Raw genomic sequence first — 19,570 nt, 5'->3', positions numbered from 1 at the left:
GAGAAATTCAAATAGGTATTTAGGGATGTGGGATGAGGAGGGTCGTTGGGCTAGATTTGGAGAGTCGCATACTTGGAGACGTGAGTTGAACCCTTGGGAGCTGATGAAATAACCAGCAGAATAGAGAGAGAGAAATTAAGAAGACTCAGGCCAGAACTGAGGTATTGGGATAGAATATAGGGGTTGGACGAGCAAGTTTAAAGGAGATCAGTCTAGCTTTAGGAAAAGAACTGAGATGTGTCGAGAAAACTCTGGGAGAAGGAGAGCTTGCTCAGCCGCATCACACTGCACAGAGGAGTTGAGAGGAATGAAAACAGAGGCAGAGGGGAAAGAGTGGTGGATTAAGCAATAAAGAAAGTCATTGGTGACCTTGGGGGGAGTAGTCCTGAGTGAGTAGTGGGGTTAGAAGCCACATTGACAAGGATTAGAGAGTGAGTTAGAAGGCCAGGAGGTAGAGGTAGCAAGTCAGTTGGACGGTGAAAGAGAGGGGAGATATCTAGGACAGCAGCTTGAGAGGATTTCACTGTCCAGTGAAAATGTTTACAAGATAGGAATGATCGGGGCTTGTTTAGAGGCAGCAAGACTTGGCAACTGATTCACTGAGGGAAGGGGAGAGTGGGAAAGGTAGAGCAAAGAGAGGAGGAAGAATTCCAGCTTGTGGACTTTGATGGGCAGGATCTGGACAGAAATAATAAGTGGATTTAGCAGGGGAGGGAGGGAGGAGGGAATGAGTAGATAATGAGTTTTATTTTGGAGATGTTAAATTTAATATGTCAGTGTTTTATCCAAATTGAAATGTCCACCACACTTCTGAGGTCTGAGAGTCAGCTGGCAAGGAGTAGATGGAATCATCATTGGAAAGAAGATGGAGAGAAAAAAGCAGAAGGCCCAGACCAGAGCTGGCTAGGGTGAAGGTTGAGACTAGGATGAACCAACTTGAAGCTGATATTAAGGGTCAAGAATGCACAAGTTAAAAAATGAGGCCGGAGCTGGAGTAATGGGACCAGGAGAGCAGGGGAGATGGGGAATGAATGAATGAATGTTGTAGAGGAAGATCATTGCACCCTTGATTCCAGGGTGTGAGGGAGCCTCAGTTTGAAGCTCAAAGAAGTTGTGACTAGCAATAAAAAAGTGGTTTACTCTTGTCTCCACTTCTTTCTCGCCCTCTGCACTTTGGCTTCTAAAGGCAGATATTTCTGTTCTTTATTCCTTCCAGTTAAACATCCCACTTCTTGATTCACCATATAATATTATTCCTAAACAAATCCTTCACCATCCTGGGCCTTTCCTTCCTATTTTAAAAATATAGCATTTTATTAAATGTATTATTTTATTAAATTTATTAATTATACCATTTTATTAAAAATAGCATTTTGTATTTTTCCAATTACATGTAAAGTCAATTTTTAATATTCTTTTTTTAAAAATAACAATTTTGAGTTCCAAATTCTTTCCTTCCTTTCTCCCTTGCCTAAGACAGTAAGCAATTTAACATAAATTATTTTATGAAAGAAGAAACAGGGCAAAAGAACCATCAAAAGGATAAATTAAGAATAATGTGCTTCAATCTTCATTTAGATTATAGATCCTTTCCCTCTTATGTGTTTATTTATTTATTTTTTTCAACTAAAATGGGCCCCAAAGTTCATAATTTTTGTTTAATCAGACAAGGGATAGTTAGTCATCCAGCATTTAAGTGCCTACTGTGTGTCAGACATGGAGTCACCTCCCTTGACACAGATAGTGTTTCTGTTATTCTCGTCTACAATTGCATCAGTATTTCAGCATCTGCATCTCACAGTTGGCCCAAGGGCAACAGTTTTGCAATTAATTTCTGCTATGGACATATTTTTTTGTTTTTAAAAATAGAAGCCTGGCTCTTTAGGGACCACATTGTCTTAAGAAAACAGGCACTATCACCTGACTCACAAATGGTTAGACAAACCTGAGCTCTTATAGTATTGGTATTAATGTAATTCAGCAAATTCTTATTTCTCCTACTGTGTGTGTGCGTGCGTTTTCGATTAAACAGCTAATATTTCTCAAGCTCCTGTTGTATTCCAGTCATTGTGCTCTGTGCCAAGGATACAGGAGCAGAAGCATCCCTGCTACCAGAGTATGTGGTGAGGGTCTGAGTGAATACAATATGTATGTTCAGAGGTATAACTGTAATGCAAGAGGGATTTAGTGCAGAAGAAAGGTCCAGCTGGCTCGATGATGGATTGAGTGCTGCTGGAGTGGAATATTGGGGAGAGGGGGTGGAGAGATTGCTTCAAGTTAGACAGGAAAGTCACTGTCCAGACAAGTGTAGGTCTGGAATAGAGGTGGTGTGCTCCCAGGGGTCTGTAAGACAATTGGGGGAGGGCTCCAAGAGCCAAGGGAAGCCTTTGCCCACCGGGTTTGGGGCCAGGGGGCCATCCATGCTGGGCAGTGGAGGTGGAAGCTTTGGCAGCATCAGCCAAGGAGGCAGTGCAGCATCCAGAGTCCCTCCTGATAGCCGGCTGATTCTTATTCCCTCCGTGTCCTTCCAAGGTCGGTGGAGGGGCAGTGAAGGGGGGGAAGAGTGGAGATAAAGGCTGAACAAGGGCTGGTCAGCTAGGTGGAAGTAGCAGTATAAAGTAGGCCCAGCAGAGTAGGGAGAAGATAACAGACAATCAGTTACCAAGCATTTATTAGGCACCTGCTGTGTGGTAGCACTGTGCTAGGTAGGCATGGTGGGTAAACCGTTGTGTGGTTGTTTGACAGTCAGCTGGAAGAGACGACATGTACATCTGTTGGTACGTATCAAGGGCTGCAAGGGAGCTTGGGACCGGGGAAGGGGGGGGGGTCTAGCATCTAGGTGGGTGGTGGATCAGGAAAGGCTTAATGGATGAAGTGACCCTGAAGGAGACCATTAAGGGCAGTACTCTGCTGGGGAGCCAGATCAGATCAGCTTAGAAGCCACTGTTCTGGACAAAGGGAATTGCCCTAAGTGGCGGCAGCATCCACAGACATTATAACGCGCCCATTAACTTTGTAAAAGTACGACATGAACCATCTGTATGTTTCCAGACTGATGGGAACTTGTTTGAGTCCCAACTAAACTCCTGCCGCCTGCAGAAAGCCTTCCCCAATTTCTCCCGATTCTAGTGCTTTTTCCCTGTGGATTTTCTCTTATTCTGTCTATAGTTTGCCTATGTTTGCATATTGGCTTCTTCCTTAGATTGTAAGCTCTCTGAGGGCAGGGGCTGTCATTAACCCTTTTTTTTTTTTTTTTTTTTTTTTTGGCTGAGGCAAAGAGTCACACAGCTAGGAAGTGTTGTGTCTGTGACCAGATTTGAGCTCCTCGCTGCCCCATCTTTTGCCTTTCTTTAATATCCTCACACTTAACTAACCCATAGCACGGAGCGGCTGTGCTTTTGCCTTTCTTTGTCCGTCCCCCCCTTGCCCTTCCTCCTCCCTCCCCCAGCGCTCAGCACAGTGCCCGGCACATAGTAGACTGTTAAATGTTTCCTGTATGAACAAGATGATTCAGCCTAGCCCTTTGGAGAGGCAGGATGGCCTGGTGGAACAAATTGGAGGACCTGAGTTCGAACTCCCCTTGTCACTAGGCTGTTTCCTCATCTGTGAAATGAGGGAGGGCTTGTTCTCACCGCTTCCCAAGGCTCCTTCTGTCCCTAAACCTATGATTTTCTGGCCATGGAGATAAAAAGTTAAGAGGAGGTTTCAGAATGAATGCTTGAGGCTCCCTGGGAAGTCAGTAAGAGGGAGATGTTCATTGAGCCATTCTTCCCTTGTACTATTTTGTACATGCCCATAGATCTCCCCAGATAAAATGGAAGCTCCTTGGGGACAAGGACCATTTCACTTTTTCTCTGTATCCTTAGTACCGGGCATAGTGTCTGACATGAAATCAGTCCTTCCCAAATGCTTTTTGTTGTTCTTGGTAAGGGACTCTTCCCATGGTAGCAGTTCTGTAAGAGAGCAGCAGTTTGCCCCACAGCATTGTCTGTGCTCGGGAACAGAAGCCAGCAGCTCCTTGAGGAAGGACAGACCCAGTCTCTGAAACTGTGCCAGGAGCATTCGGAGGCAGGCGGTTTGAGCAACTGTTACAGTAAATCCTTTACAGTCTGTAGTTTTATCTGTATCAGAAAATGAGATCTTTTCAATGATTTCATAAATTCTTACTCTTATTGAAAGCCAAAATAATGACAGGAAGTAGGAAGTATGATTAGACAAATGTGGACAAGAGATAAAGAAGCTAAAATTAGAAAATACTTTTGAAAAACAGTATTTTCTTGGAGGGACATTTTGTTTTTCTTTTAAAAACATATCCTGTGTATTGCCTTATATGGTCAGCACTGCAGGGAGTGCCTTAGTATTTCCTTTCCTCATAATCTAGCCCTAGTTTCATTGTTCAGTAAGCTACTAGTAAGCTAAAATTTCTCAAAGGGTGGAATCTAGGGAGACTTCAAAAAAGATCAGAATAGAGTTGGAAGGGCCAACTCTACTTAGCTTTATTTCCTCTGACATTTTCATTTTACAGTTAAGAAAATTGAAGCTAAATAACCGGTTTATTAAAAGGAGACCTGGAGACCATATAGTCCTCCCATTCCTTAGCAAGTATCCTGGTCCACTCTTTGCTTGAAGACCCCTGAGGGGAAGCCCATCATCCCCCTTGCCCCAAACTAGATCATTTCAGGTTCTGATTGTCAACAGGTTCCCATGATCAGGCCTAGGCTGTCTTTTTCCATCTTCTCCTTGCACCTAGTTCTGGCCTGTTTAGTCACACAGAACAAGTCAAAGTCCTCCTGCAGTTGGAGCCTTTTGTATCAATGAAGATTAACTTTGGGGTTTCTCTTCATCCTTCTCCAAGTTAAACATCCACAGTTCTTTTACCCAATCTCTTTGCCCTGGTTGCCTTTTTCTAAACTTCTATAACTTACTGATGTCCTTCTTAAAAATGTAAGGCCTTGAGAATTGGTCCTACCAGGGCTAACCATTAAGTCGCAGAGCTAGGATTTGAACCCAATGTGAAATTTGAACCCAGATATGAAAAAGATGAGAAGAGTTGGAGCTCTTGGGGCTGGTGAACCCTAGGGAAGAAATTTTCTAGAATGGGAAGAAAGCTGGACTTGGAGTCAGAGGACCCAGATTTGAGTCTGGTCTCTGGTATTTATCTGATCTTCTGTTTTCATGTTTCTCTGTTAAATGAGGATCAGACAAGATTATCTCTAAGATCCCTTCCAATTCCAACCTTCTGTGAGGTAGGGGCTGGTAGGAGTGAGTTGGAGACAAAGTCCAAAGGCTAAAATAGAAAAGGTTCTCTCAGGATGAAACTCATTCAGAACTTAATTGATCCTGGTCTTGGAAGTATTTTGGATATTCCGATTTCCCTCAGTGCCATTTATGTAAAAGGGTTTGGTAACAGCAATAAGCCTAAACTATAAAGATTGGATCTCTAGATGAATGAAGTAGGAGCAGTACTTGGGTAGCCTGCACTGAACGTTCCAGGGAAGATTAATTAGAAAGGGCGGTCAAATGTCTCTTGGAATGTGACTTGGTCCACTGGAATGCCAAGATAAAGAGATAACCGGGGAATGTGTCTGATTGGGGCAGAGAGGGAGTGTGTGAAACCCACTTCCATCACCCTTTGATGACCAGCTGGAGAGGGCAGCAGGGTAACCCACTGCAGTGATCTTTGCCTGGGCACCTTCATGATAGAGAAGGACTGGACAAAGAGATGGTTGTGGAAAACAGATCAAGAGCCTTGGGATAAGTGGAAACAGTCCGGGGATGAGATAACAAAGCTCAGACAAGAACTTTGATTTCAGATCTGTGAATATTAAGCACCTACTATGTGCAAAGCAAGTTGCCAGATACTAAGGTGGTTGTCTTTCCTGCTCAGAGACCTAAAGTGACATCACTGTTGGGGGTCAAGGTACAATGTTTCCACCTGTAGTTGATGACCAATATGCACTTAGCAGACTGCCACAGGCCGGGCAGAGTCAATATAATTATTTGGGGTAAAATGGCTCTCAAATTGAACATCTCATGTTTCTTATGAGCTCCTTCTTTGATCCTGGCACAGCATGTTGGACAGTCCTGTGCCAGTTTCTCCTTTATCTCAGAGTTCTTCAAAAAGACCAGTGGGTATCCTTGTATCACTTCTGACCTTCACAGGAATGTTTGCCTTAATTGAGTTTTCTGTAAAATAGTCTTTTAGGCAAACATATATCTAGTATCCACACAATGTGACCTGCCCATTGGAGTTGCACTCTCTGCAGTAGAGTTTGAATGTTTGACAGTTCGGTTCTAGAAAGGACCTCGGTGTCTAGAACCTTTTTTGCCAGGTGATCCTTAGAGCGATTTCCTGGCATAGCACTAGTAGACAGTCCAGGTTTTACAGGTGCCCAACAGTGAGGTCAGTCCGCATAGTGGCTCTGTGGATCTCCACTTTGGTAGGCAGCTTAAGACCTCTTCTCTCCCACACTTTCCTTTAGAGCCTCCTATAAACACTGAGCTAGCTCTGGCAGTGCCTGCTTCAACCTCATCGTTTATGTGTATGTGTCAAGAAAAGACACTGCCAAGGTAAGTGAACTTAAATTCAGAATTTCTCCATTTACTGTTACCAGTGGTTCAATATGGTTAGGATGGTGCTGGGTACTGAAGAACCTTCTTTTTCTCGGTGTAAATACAATCAGGCCAAAGTTAGTACAAGCAACAGACCAACAATCTATGCTTTGTTGCATCCCAGCCTCAGAGACTGAATTGAGCCCCCAATCATCATCCAACAAAAGGTCGTGCACCAACCCTCCTTCCTCTTTAGCCTTGACTTGTAGCCTTCTCAGGTTAAGTAATTTATCATCAGGTAGTTGACTTTGGTGTTTTTTTGTCTTGATTGAAGGCATCTGACGCCATTGCTGGAAACCTCTTGCTAAAAAGCAAGTGCACAGCCCTGCTTCGCTTCACTGGGGACTAAGAAAGTGTGAAGGCATTGTCCATTATCCAGAACCCCTGTGAGCACGCCATCATGGAACTAACGTGCAATTCTGATTTGCAGTGAACTTTAACAATTGCTCATGATAGCATCAGTGACTTTGTTTGGATTGACTCATTGTTTACAGACCTCTGTTTTGTTCTTGGCATTTCTCTTGGAGTTGACAAGCAGCAAACACCGTATCAACCGTTCATCAGCCCTTTCTGAGGCCACGCTGCCTCTCAGTTAGATCTAGTGGAGGACTATTAAGAATGATTCGGGGCAAGAGTTTTGCTGGCAGTGACTAAGAGAAAGACTCACTTGTGATTGTCATAGGACAATCTTTTTCCTTACAGAAATGGACAATGAAGGCATCCTTGAACTCTTGGGGAATAACTTCCCTTACCACATAACAGATTTCAGTCAACTTTTGTATGAGTTGTGGGCCCCTTTTTTATAAACCTCAGCTGGAATGGAATCAGCAACAGGTGCTTTGCCATAGAAGAGGAGCTTAATGGTATTCAAAACGTCTTCTTCAGTTGGAAGTTTGACTGTAAAGTCAGGTTTAATTTCAATTTGAGGTACATGGTCAGTAGCTTCAGCACTGGTTGATGAAAGTGTTGAGAACATTATGAAAGTGTTTAGCCCGTCTCTTCAGAATCATGTCCTTAATATTAATTAGTGTGGCTCCATCAGTGTTGAGTGGTTGAGATGCACCATAGGTCTTTGGCCAATAAATAGCCTTGAGGGCATCATAAAAGCACTTTGGATTGTTACTATCAGCATAAAACAGTTTTTTAACCTTTTTACTGAGGCAAGAATCCTGAATCTCTCCCTAAGCTTCATTTGTATCTTACTTTTCATAAAGTTAAATGTTGCCTTCTTGGTTATGGACAAGTTATCCTACTGATAAACTCTGTGGAATTCTCATTTTTCATTTAGCCGCTTCTGAATTTCCCCATCATTTTCATCAAACCAATCCTGATGTTTGTGAGTATTTCTGAACCAGATGAGTAAATGCAGTGCTGTACACCAAATCTCTGAAAAGTGCTCATTTTTTCCTGCTCCACTATGAGTTGGCTTAGCTTTCCCTCCACATTAGCAGCAGACTTCATGCTTGGAAAAGTGCTCTAGTTTGTTGACATTAAACTTTCTGGTGTTCGTCTTGCCTTGGGCTACTGCTTTTGTTGAATGTGAATGTTTAGTTGCTGAGGATATTATGATTAGTCCATCATTCTTTGCCACATATCGCCTTCCTCATTTTCACAAACTGTCTCTAGTGTTTGCTGTGAAGGGGCATCCACGAAGTTTTATGGCATTAGGTAAATGGAAGACAGTGTTGGTGATGGGAAAGTCATGAGACACACGGGTCTTCATTAGGAAGTAAACATTGCTGTTGCTGATTCTGTTCCTCCCAAGGACTCTCTGGCATTTCCAGTAGTCTGTGCCAACTCTTGTATTAAAATCACCCTGATTGCAAGCTTTTCCTCTTTTAGTACATAGATGACGAAGATCTCCCAGGTCTTCGTAACCTTTTCTTTGACCTCATCAGGGTTCATCGTGGTGGAAATATAGCACTCATGATGTGGCATGGTGTTTTCCTGCCAGAGTCATCTGGGTCCAGTGGCCAGAGAGAGATTAAGACTATAGATAGCCCTGGATGAAATGGGAGACCTAGACCTTTTTAAGGCTTTTAAGCTCAGGCCTTCAACAGAGTTCAGTTTGACTGAAGCTGTACCCATTCAAAGATTGAGGCTAGGTGGCAACTGAGGCAAAGAATCTCCTCTTTCATCGAGTCAAAAAAGAAAATAAAAATTAGATATCTAAGTAAATGAATCTGGGAGGGGAAGATCAAATGGAGATTGGTCTAGGACTTAGTGGTGTCCAAGAAAAATCAGATTGATTTTGGTTTAAGGCTTGGTCCTTAAGCGTCACACAAAACTGAAAGTAACTAAATAGCCGAGGTAACAAAAGGACGGGAGTCCAGCCCCTTCATTTTGCAGATTTGCACCTTAGGAGAGAAGGTGCAAACTTTCCAAAGGGGGTTAAAAGGACAGCTAAGAGGAAGTGAGTTAGTCACTCCAGATTTCAGAGTTAGAGAGGGCAGAGCCCAGAGTCTGTTAAAATGAAATTTTGTTCTAATTGGAAAGTCCTATAACATTGTTGCAGCAGATATGAACTTACGTGAACTTGTAATGTTAAAAAATGTATTATTGATGCTTAAGGCAATCAAAATATAATCTTCTTTCACAGCTCGTGATGCTGATGAGAGAGAGAAGTGGATTCAGGCCTTAGAAGAGACCATCCTCCGGCATACACTTCAGCTCCAGGTAAGGCTTTTTCAATAACTCCATGGTTCCAGGACATGGAATGCATAATGGGGACAGGATGGTGAGATTATCTTGCATTAGTGCTTGGCTCCTTCCAGTGTATCATCATAGATCTGATTGACTATTGAAGGTTCTGTGATGAAAACAGATACCTCCTGTTTAACAGCTATCTGTAAGTTTATAGTGGAAAATGTGTGGCCAGTGAAATCCTATGAGAGCAGTCTATCTTTTTCATCGTTACTAAGCTGACGTCTTCATTTTGGGCTCTTGGGATGCCTGAAATATAAGAATCACATGACAGCCTGATGCTTAATGACCACGTCTTGGAAAACCAGCTGTGGGTTGGCGATTGTTTCCCCAAGGCTGTAATCATAGATGCTTGCTGATTATGATGTTTATGATCACTAAGTTAAGAAAAAGAAGATATTTAACAATCTTTCTCTTACTGCTTTGGTCATGCTGTAGCAGTGTTTTTTTAAAAGCACCCTTGATATTGATTCCTAATTTTGGCATTTTTGAGACATTTCTGAGTGACAGAAGGAACAGCACACTTTGTTTCCATTTGGTAGTGAAAAGGAACTGAGGGAGAGAGAATACGCCATGGTCACGTAGCCTGACTTCAGCCTTTTGGCTTGGCTTCTCTGCTCCGAGTCCCTCCACAAGTGTCCTTTTGCTTTTCTGTACGTTGTGTTCCGTAATACACCTCCCTGGTGTGAGCTGTACCTGTCTTTTTGGTACCACTCATTCTCAGGTGCCCTTTCCTGAGAAGGGTCTCTGGCCTACCGTACGGTGGAGCTGTTGTTGCTCATGGTCCACCCCAACCATCTGGACTGTGTTGCATACTTACCTCGCATTGGACTTGGGTTTGTCCAGTATCATTCCCTTAAAAGACTACAGTCTTTTATTGTAGTCTCCTTGGTAGCATAGATCCGATTGGTTGGACTTTAAAATGTGTCGGGTCTTGGTGAAAAGAAATCTGATTTGAATAAACTTCCTTTCATTCTGGAGCCTTTCCTCTGATCTTTTTTTTCCCTAAGGCCTCCCTCCATACCACCTAACACAGTAGCTCAGGATGAATCATCTTCTTTGCCACCATCACTTAACAATGAGACGTGGCCAAAGGACGGGGCCTAGAATCAGGACGACCAAACACTTACTGGCTGGGAGACTCTGGGCCAGTCAATTAGCCTCTGTCTTTTTCAGTTTCCTCAACTGTAAAATGGCAGTAATTTAGCATCTGCTTCCTAGGATTGTTTTGAGGATCAAAAGAAATCATGTTTATATAAAGATCTTAGCACTGGGCCTTACATATAGTATGTGCTCAGTAAATGCTTGTTCCCTCCCCTCTCCATAGAATGGTGGCTATTTTCTTCCAGCCCTCCCTTTTTTAGGGAGTTCAGGCACCTGACTCTGTTTTCCTCTTCTTCTCAACTTTTGCCCTTCTTTTAGGAGATTTCAGAATTCATGTGGATGCTCCTCCAAATTTACCAGTTTTTCAGTCTCCTCAAATCTGTGATCTCTTCCATACCCCCTCAGTTACGCATAGGAGTGATGATGACACTTTGGTTCTCACCATTACTCATGAAGATTACACTTCCTTAATCAAAAGCTCTGATGTTTCTCACGTCTTTTTTTTTTTTAAATATATGCAAAGATAGTTTTCAACATTCATCCTTGCAAAACCTTGCGTTCCAAATTTTTTCTCCCTCCCACCTCTCTTCCCCCTCTTCTAGACGGCAAGCAATCCAATATAGGTTAAACATGCCTCATATCTCTCTGATCCCAGCTTCCCTATGTCTCCCCCCCTTTCTAAATCTTTAGACTTTTCTTTAGCTTCATTTCGATCTCCAATCCCTCATCCTTCTGTCCTTTCTCAGGCCTATTACAGAGCAGACACTAAACAAAAGCTTAGTCTTTACTATATTAAAAGTTTTTAAAAGATAGTACTGATAGATAAAATGAGTTATCTGATTTTTAAAAAAACAAACACAACACTAACAAGTTTTGATTTTTACAAATGTCAGATAGCATGATGGAAAGCTACTTATTGATAAGTTTGTCACTTGCAAGCTGAGCAGTGGCCAAAAAAAAAGTCCTTGAGGAAACAAGGATATAATGCATGTCTTGAAAAATAGCAGCTACTTGTCAAGTTGGGGTACTGAGTGCAAAGTCCTGCTGGCTACAACTTACAAAGTGCCACCATCACTGGCTCCCCTCTGAGCCCCAGGAATAGCAGTGACCTACAGCCCTCTTTCTGGGAAGCAGCCCCCATGGCCAGGACACTCCCAAGACCCAGAAAAACAGATTTCTCTTCTCAGTCTTTGGCCTTTTCAAATCAAACAGCATTGGAGATGGCACAAGAGAAGGCCAGCACTGGGGATCACTGACTCAAGACTGAGCCCTTCCCCTGGACTGGGGGCTCCGCACTGTCTTGCTGTCTGTAGCCGCAGCACTCTCCACAGGACTAGTCTTTTACAAACATGGAGAGGGAGGCCTGGAGCTGAGAAAGGCTTGCCAAGGTAGTAAGCAGGGCCAGGAGGCCAGATTCTGTCTGTTTGTCACCAAGTTCTTTTCTAAGAAGATTTGCAGGACATATTATAATAACAAGCTTGTCTATATAAGAAAAATAACTTTTAGGATAAGAACTAAAAAACATATACCTTTTAGCTCTTATTCTAAAAGTTGGCATTTTATTTTTCTCACATACATAAGCTTGACTTAAAATGGTATTTACTGGAGGTTTCCTGATCACGAAGCTTTAATCTTAATCCTGAACTAAAAAAAATCCTCTCCCAAATAAGCAGAAACCTCTGTAGATATTTAAATAACTACTGTTACTTAAGGAATAGATTACTTTGAGAAAATTGCTTAGAATTCCCATAATTGGCCATTTTAAATGTTTTGTTATCAAGCATTTTGAGCAGTGACTGTCGAACTCATCAGAAGCAACTTTACTTTTGTTAAAAGCTGCAGATTATTTGATCAGAATGATGAGGTCAGGCTAGCAATTCCTAGTTTGAAATAAACTTGTGACAAATTCACAATGACCGTTCTCTATGCCAGAAGGTAGGCTTATTTAGGAGAAAGAGTTAGACAAAATGGAGAGGTGAAATAGTAGACAAGAGGAGTAGCAAATAAAGAAGAGCAATGGGAAAATCCATTAAAGAAATATGCCATGAGATGGGAGTTCCCCATTGACTGGCAAGTTAGATCACAGAGAAGTTTAAAAGACTGAGCAGAGTTTGCTATAGGAGAAAAACACCATTGAAAGGAATAAAGAGACAGAGAAAGTACCTCATAGCAGGCCTTAGCATTTTCATCAGGAGCACATCTTTTATAGGGGGAAAAATATCCTTCAGGACTTCTCAGGGGAAAAAAATATCTTTGAGGATTTCTCAGGGGAGGGGAAGTACCAAGGAGCTCAGAGGGATGGATCAAAGAGGAGCTAGGTGGAATACCTAGAATCAGATCCCATACTTGTCTAAAGATATGTTTATCAATATCTCAAAGGTTGTTTAAAGGTATCCAGCGATTTGAGGGATAGACAAGTGGAGGCTGGGAGAATTTCAGCCTCACCATTACTCTATACCAGGGGTTCTCAAACTACGCTGGGTTATGGCAAATGGGCTGAGGGGCAGAGACAGAGTGTGAGCTTTTGTTTTTACTATAGTCTCGCCCTCCCACAGTCTGAGGGACAGTGAACTGGCCCCCTATTTAAAAAGTTTGAGGACCACTGCACATACTGGATAGTCAGGGACTTGGTAATACCGGATAATAGCTGGTTGCCAGATTTTTACTCGGGATAGATACCATTTTTTGGTATTCACTAAATTACCTTTCCAAGTTACAGTTTTATGGACTGTAGTTTTAAAAGCAGCCTGTCTTAAGACACGGTGCCTTAAGAGTTTGAGGGGCGTCTGATGTCTGTGAGTTAAGTGGAGCCCTTCAGTGGAACTTAAATGACTGTAGAGTCACAGTAGGTGTTCAGATCACTGGGAACCAAAGGAAACAGATTTAATGCCAAAGGAGAAATAGGAAGCAAAGTGTTAAGTGGAGGAAAAGACAATTTTAAGGATTTAGATTCTGGCCTGGAGGTGGCTGTCTTCAGGCCTTCAGGTATGAATTGGTATGAACAAAAGCAAAGGAGAACTCCTCTGTAGGAGGAGTCCAGTCTGACAGGGCGGCAGCTCAGCTGGGCCGGGGAAGTTGAGACATTGGTGGAAGTGATCGAGGTGCTAAGTGGTTGGCAGTAGGAATGGGAAAAAAAATCAGACAGATGTGAGAATATTTGGAAAAACAGACAGAACTTGGTTGTGGAGAGGAAGCCACAAAGCCAAGAAGATTGCTACTATGGGCAGTTGTCTGAAGGATGGCACAACTGATGGGAACTGGGCAGTTGTGAGGTTAACTGGTGTTTGTGATTCCTCTGTTGGCTATCATGAAAGCCTTAGAAGTTCCCTAGTCTCCCATGCAGCTGTTTGAATACAATAGATAACTGGCTAGGAACATTAATTACACATGGTCAAAAACACCACGCATTAAGATATTTTATGAACTATTCTTTTTTCTAATTCTGTAATGCTTAAGTCTGTAGATAATGATTCCAGAGGAAGAAGTGGAAAGTGTGTGTGTTTGTATAAGAGGGGGGAATGGGAAAGAGGGGAAAAAGAAAGAATGAGAATCAGTCTACAAGAACTTAGGAGCCTACTACGTAAAGTGTAAAACTTCATGTTTTTGTTCTCAGTGAGCTGACAGTCTACTGAAGGAACCTTAGGCAACCCTCCACTTTTAACACAACTTAATTATATTATAGGTTACATGGACCCTAAACAGCTAATGTGTGTATAACTAATGCTTGAAAGCCACTGGTGTCAGTTAGGTGATTTGTTTGAATAGGTTCTGTGTGGTGCATTTCCTAAATGGATTTTTTAAATTAAAGGGGAAACTATCAGATACTCATGTTGTCCATTTTCCAAAATTAAAATTAAGTTTTCTATTTTATTCTAAAATTTTCCCGATTCTGCCTTTTCCATGATTTATAGATTTTGTCAGTATATTTTACATCTCCACATGGATCTGTGGTCAAATTCATTTGGAAAATGCTGATATAGAACAGTCCCTACAATTCTAGATATGCAAGTGGAACAAAAAGCAAGATGTCATGTCTGAGGGCTTTCGAGACTTAAAATAATCTTGTAAATCACATCGTTTAAATTACATCCCATGTTTTTAAGTTTTTTGTTTTTGTTTTTTTGCTGAGGCATTTGGGTGTTAAGTGACTTGCCCAGGGTCACACATCTAGGAAGTGTTTGTTTTTTTAAGGGAAATTTCTGTTTTAACCATGAACAGTGTTTATTTGTTGATTAGATGTAGAAATAATTACTGAAAAAGCAATTATTAGTGGTTAATTTAAAGGATTTGGGGAGAAGTTAAGAAAAAATTGTTTTGTTAATTTATTTGTCTATAGTGTCAAGTTTCTATTTATTTCCAAAAGCAAATCCTTTTTTAAAAAAATTCTAAATGTTACTTCATATATTTAGGAGTTAAAAAAAAAGACAAACTATCTTCAGAATACTCCATTTAAGATAGTATTGCCAAGAAGGTCTCATTTCTCAAATGTATAGGAAACTGAATCAAATTAAAAAATAAAAAGTTGATAAATGATCAAAAGATGTGATCTATGCCCAGAAGTTATAAAATCATGTGTATCCTTTGAACTAACACTACAAGGTATGAATCCCGAAAGAGATTTTTTTTAATTTTTTTTTTTTAAATTAAGAAAAAGGAATCAATATTTGCAAAGATATTTGTAGCAGCTCTTTTCTCAGGGGAAAGAATTCATGTAGAAGATGTAGGAACAAACTGTGGTATGGACTATTATTGTTCTATCAGAAATGATAAGAAACTTTCAGAAAAACCGGGAAAGTCCTCCATGAGCTCAAGCTAAGAGCAATGTGCATAGTAATGAACTAAAAGCAGTGTTGTGGGATGACCAGCGGTGGACGATTTTGCGATCCGAGACTACTCTGAAGGATTTATGATGAAAACTGCTCCATACCTAGAGAAGGAGCTGATTGTGTCTAAATACAGAACGAAGCAGACTTTTTTTTAACTTTCATTTTTTTCTTGATGGTTTTTGGGGGAAGTGGGAGACTTTTTTTCTTTTATGAGACCTTTTCTGAAAATGTTTTGCAGAAGTTCACAATGCCTTCTCAATGGGGGGGAGGGAAGAAAGGGTGAGAAGCTGGAACTCTGGAAATTTAAAAACAAATGTTTAAAAAATTGTTTTACATGTAACTGGGAAAAATAAAAATATTTAAAATTTTTAAAAAGAGTATTCCCAGTTTTAGATTTCTCGGGCACACACACACCAAACGCTGCTGCCCTCTCCAAGTCTTTGTTCAGCGTCTGGGGGTAGGGGATGGGTTTTTTGAGATTTGTGGCAGGGACCAGCTGGTGGATACTATGCGGCCCTCAACTCGGCACGACCTGAGTGCACGTCACTTCACCTCTGCCCGCCTCAGTTTCCTCTTCGATAAAATGGGAACAAGAACCGCCCGGCCCGGGGAGCGGGGTCAAGTGAGGCTCGGAGAGAAAGCCGAAGCCGGCGAACACGTCTGTTATTATGTGTTGGTGGGGTGATCCCCCTCCTAAAAGGCCGGCCCGGGGAGGGGGGAGTGGCTAATTCGGACCCTGGACCTCCTGTAGTCCGAGACTGACCTTTAGACACCCAAGAGCCCCGGGGCTGGGGGAGGGGCGGGTCCTGAGGTCACCGAGTGCGCGGCTGGGGATGTTCAGCGACTCCCGGCTTATGTCATCCCAGGGCCTAAAAACGCGACTGAGGGGGCCAGCTTCCTGGCAGTACCGAGGCTGAGTTTCGGGCCGTGCCGCCATGTCGGAAAAACCCGAGACCCCGGCGAGTTGTGGGGGAGGGGCAAGGTGTTCTCACAAGCGTCGGTGGCTCACCAATGGGCGGTGGGGGCGGTGCCCTAACATGGCTCTGACCAATAGCCAGGCGCGTCTTCTCGGCCTCAGCCAATGGGGGCCGCGCCCGCGGGAGGAGGTGGTGGAGGGCGGTCCTTGGAGTGGGAAGGGGAGGGAATGAGGGAGGGACGCTGTCGCGGCGCGAGCCGCTGGCTCCGCTTCCTCACCTTCCGCCCCCCTCGGTTGCCCCCGCCCCGCGACGCCCTCGGCTGCCCCCAGCCGGTCGGGCCCGGGACTCGGACTGTTTGAGGGGCGTCTCCGTTGCCGGATGGATCTCCTGAAGGTGTCCTGCAGCGTGAGTGCCCGCGGTCGGGGTGCGGTGGGGAGTCCTGGGGCTGGGCGGGTTAGACAGGGGGTCGGGGACGGAGGGAAGCTCCTCTGCGTCCCAAAGGGACAGCGCGCGGGGTCCTGGAGGCCGAGTGGTCCCTCCTTCCCCCACCGTCCAGTTCTCGGGCACCTGCGCCCGCGGGGGCGGAGGCGGGGCGGGGGCAGCGCAGCCTCGGCCTTCCCCGCGGCTTCCCCCGCCACCCCCTTGGGCCCCAGGGCCCGAAGCTCCGAGGCCGCAGCGGAGCCTCGTTGGCTCTTAGCGGAAGAAAGTTGGTGAGCGTGACCGCCCCTCGGGCTCCACCAGTCCGTGCCGCGCCGTGGCGTGGCGGGGCGGCTCCTGCGGCCCCACTCCGCTGCGTGTCCGGCCGTGGCCGCAGTCAGAGCGCAGCCGCGAGAAGCCCGGTTTGGTGAGGAATAAGCCACGGAGGAGGAAGGCAGCGGCCTCGGGCGGGGGCGGATAGAAAGGGGTGATGTTGGGGTGAGTTCCCCCACCCGAAACTACCCCGACGCTTTGACGTCGCCAGACCGTGGGGGCGGGGTTAATACTTGGTGATATTGAGAGAACTGAGAAGAAAAGTAGGCTGTGAGCATCTATGAAGTGCTTACTGTGTACCAAGCCAAGTGTTCGGACCAGAGGAAGAAACTCCAGGCCGTTGTGCAAAGTCCCGAAGACGGTGGGTTCTCGTTTGGGAAGGCGGACGCACGCTGTCCACTTGTGAGAGACGGACATGGAAATCAGGCTGTGACCCCAACGGGGGCTGGGAAGGGATTGTTCTGACACGCCTCCCTCGGCCTCACCCCACACTGAACCCCCTCCCGAAAGGAGACAAAAGGTGAAGCTCAGGGTGACCTCAAAGGTGGCGGCCCTGCTCGGCCCATTGGGGCGCGCTGGTTTTCCTCTTTATGCAGCCCGTGCGCCCCCGAGTTCCTTCTGCTCTGTAAATCTTTGGTGAATCCATCTCCAGGGCCTAGGCTTAGCATTCTCTCCATAATCACGGCCCCGAATTGGGCAGAAGCCTGCCTCAGGGAAGGGTCTGTCAGGACATAGACTGGCCCCAGGAGCCTGGCCCAGGAGAGCAGCCCGGCGGCACCCAGCGGGAGGCCCCTGCCGCCAGGCTCGGAGCCGCCACCTTGTGCAGGGCGGGAGGCTCTGGTGCAAACGGAAGCTCTCCTCAAACCAGCGCTTTGAGGCCTGGAGTACACAGACGAAGCAGCAGCTCAGGGACAGCAGCTCTCCGAGATGCCTATGAGAAATGCTGGGGCAGCAAGAGTGTGTGTGTGTGTGTGTGTGTGTGTGTGTGTGTGTTTGTGTGTGTGTGTGTGTGTGTGTGTGTGTGTGTGTACCTACAACTTGCAGGGATTGGGAGATGAGTGGGGGGGTATTGCTTTCCTGACAGGGGGTGGGGTTCATTGAGTAGGCCAGTAGGGCTGGATCCCTGTGTGTGGGGAAGAGAGTAATGTATGTAAGACCATTGGAAAAATAATAAGGGGCCAGATGGTGAAGAGCTTTAAATATCAAATAGTGCTCTATCCTAAAAATAATAGGTAGCCTCTAGAATTTGAATTGGGGGTAATAGGCCCAGTCCTGTGCTTTAGGGTAATCACTTCTATAGAAATCACTAATGTTCTTTGTTGCAGAGGTTGAGCATGTCATAGGTCTGAGCAACTTTGAGTTTGAAGTGTAATATGGAATGTCCAGTGCCGTGTCTAAGGAGAGACTGGGATTCAGGGGTGCCACTGTCTAATGAAGGTAGATTGAACCTATGAGCTTTGGTGGAATCACTGAGTCCGAGGCCAGAAAGGAAAGAGAGGAGGGCTCAGGACATGGTTCGGTGAAGAGGACTGGGAGGGAGTGGTCAGTGGGGAAGAGGAGAAACAACAGTGTTGATAAAACCCAGAGAAGGGGCGTCTGCAGGGGGGTCGAGGATCAGAAGTGTTCCATGCTATGGAGTTGTCTAGAAAAATGGGCGTTGAGAAGAAGCCGCGAAATTTGATTAACAATATTTAGGGATTCTATGATGTTTCAATAACTTGGCATCTTTTTTGCGTGATGATTCAGTTCCCTGGGAAGAGGAAATAGGTTTTGACTTGACTTGTCCCAGAATAGAAGTAGTCCTCTGCCACCCCACCTTGTCTCTTACAGTTCTCTGCAGGGGGAGGGGGAGAAGTATGTGCAAGTGAGAAAGGAGAAGCTCGGGATTATTGCTCTGTGTTGTCTATACAAGAGGAAGAAGTGGGATGTTGGTGGTCATTTAAGTGGGAGATGTGTTGGGAAGGGATGGATAGGACTTGGAGAATAGGAGAATGCAGAGGGTGACTACAAGCTTATCTTGCCAACATGAAAGAAATGTGGAGTTGTAAGCCTGGCCTTACATGGAAGAAGGCCTGTGAAATCTTAGCAACAAGGTCTGATCCGACCCCCTTCTTGCCACTCTGGACCATCGCCCAAGTTGAGCCCCTCTTGGCTTCTCTCCTGGCCTCTTTCAAGGGCCTCCATCCTCACTGCCCTTCCCTGTCGCCTTTTCTCCTAAAGTCCCAACCAGACCGGGTCCATCTTGGACTGGGTACAAGCTCCTCTGCTCAGCATTGGAAGCACTTTGCAGATTGACTCCGGCCCAACTGCACATTCCCCCTCATGCACCCCACAGTGCTGCCATGGTGACATCATCTCCTGGTCCTCTCCCTCCCTGCTTTTGTCCTTTGTGGGAAGCCCAAGGTTCTGATCCCTCCTGAGTACTGGTGTGGGCGCTCCCCTCCCCCCATTTCCTCTTATATGATGCTCCTTTGGGACCAGGGAGAATTTTATGTTTAGCTTGGGAGGTCCACAGTCCCTGGAACCTAAGACTTCATAGATGTTGGACATTTGCTTGTTGGACAGGATTTAAAAAAGGATCCAAGAAGAATGAGGACCTGGGGATTGAGACTAGTATGAAGGGGAGCCAGGTGACCATAATACTCCAGAGAGAGGTCC

At 44.7% G+C, this 19,570-nt stretch overlaps 1 protein-coding gene across 14 annotated transcripts in view; it reads left to right on the top strand.

Moving 5' to 3' along the window:
• Positions 1-19,570, top strand: part of OSBPL9 (oxysterol binding protein like 9) — a 127,171-nt gene that overhangs the window by 59,766 nt on the left and 47,835 nt on the right. For 9 of the 14 annotated variants that reach the window (XM_074265950.1, XM_074265948.1, XM_074265947.1 and 6 more), the window contains one exon: positions 9,212-9,288. The exons of 1 other annotated variant lie outside the window; for it this stretch is intronic. In XM_074265950.1, coding sequence (XP_074122051.1) covers positions 9,212-9,288 — 77 coding nt within the window. Of the gene's footprint in view, positions 1-6,482; positions 6,571-9,211; positions 9,289-16,321; positions 16,568-19,570 lie in introns of those variants that run through there. 4 more of the 14 variants (XM_074265959.1, XM_074265962.1, XM_074265953.1 and 1 more) reach the window with 3 other exon arrangements.

The sequence above is a fragment of the Sminthopsis crassicaudata genome, chromosome 4, assembly GCF_048593235.1.
Source record: "Sminthopsis crassicaudata isolate SCR6 chromosome 4, ASM4859323v1, whole genome shotgun sequence".
Taxonomy (NCBI): Eukaryota; Metazoa; Chordata; class Mammalia; order Dasyuromorphia; family Dasyuridae; genus Sminthopsis; species Sminthopsis crassicaudata.
Note: the sequence above shows the minus strand (reverse complement) of the source record. Positions and strands in the feature narration are given on the sequence as shown.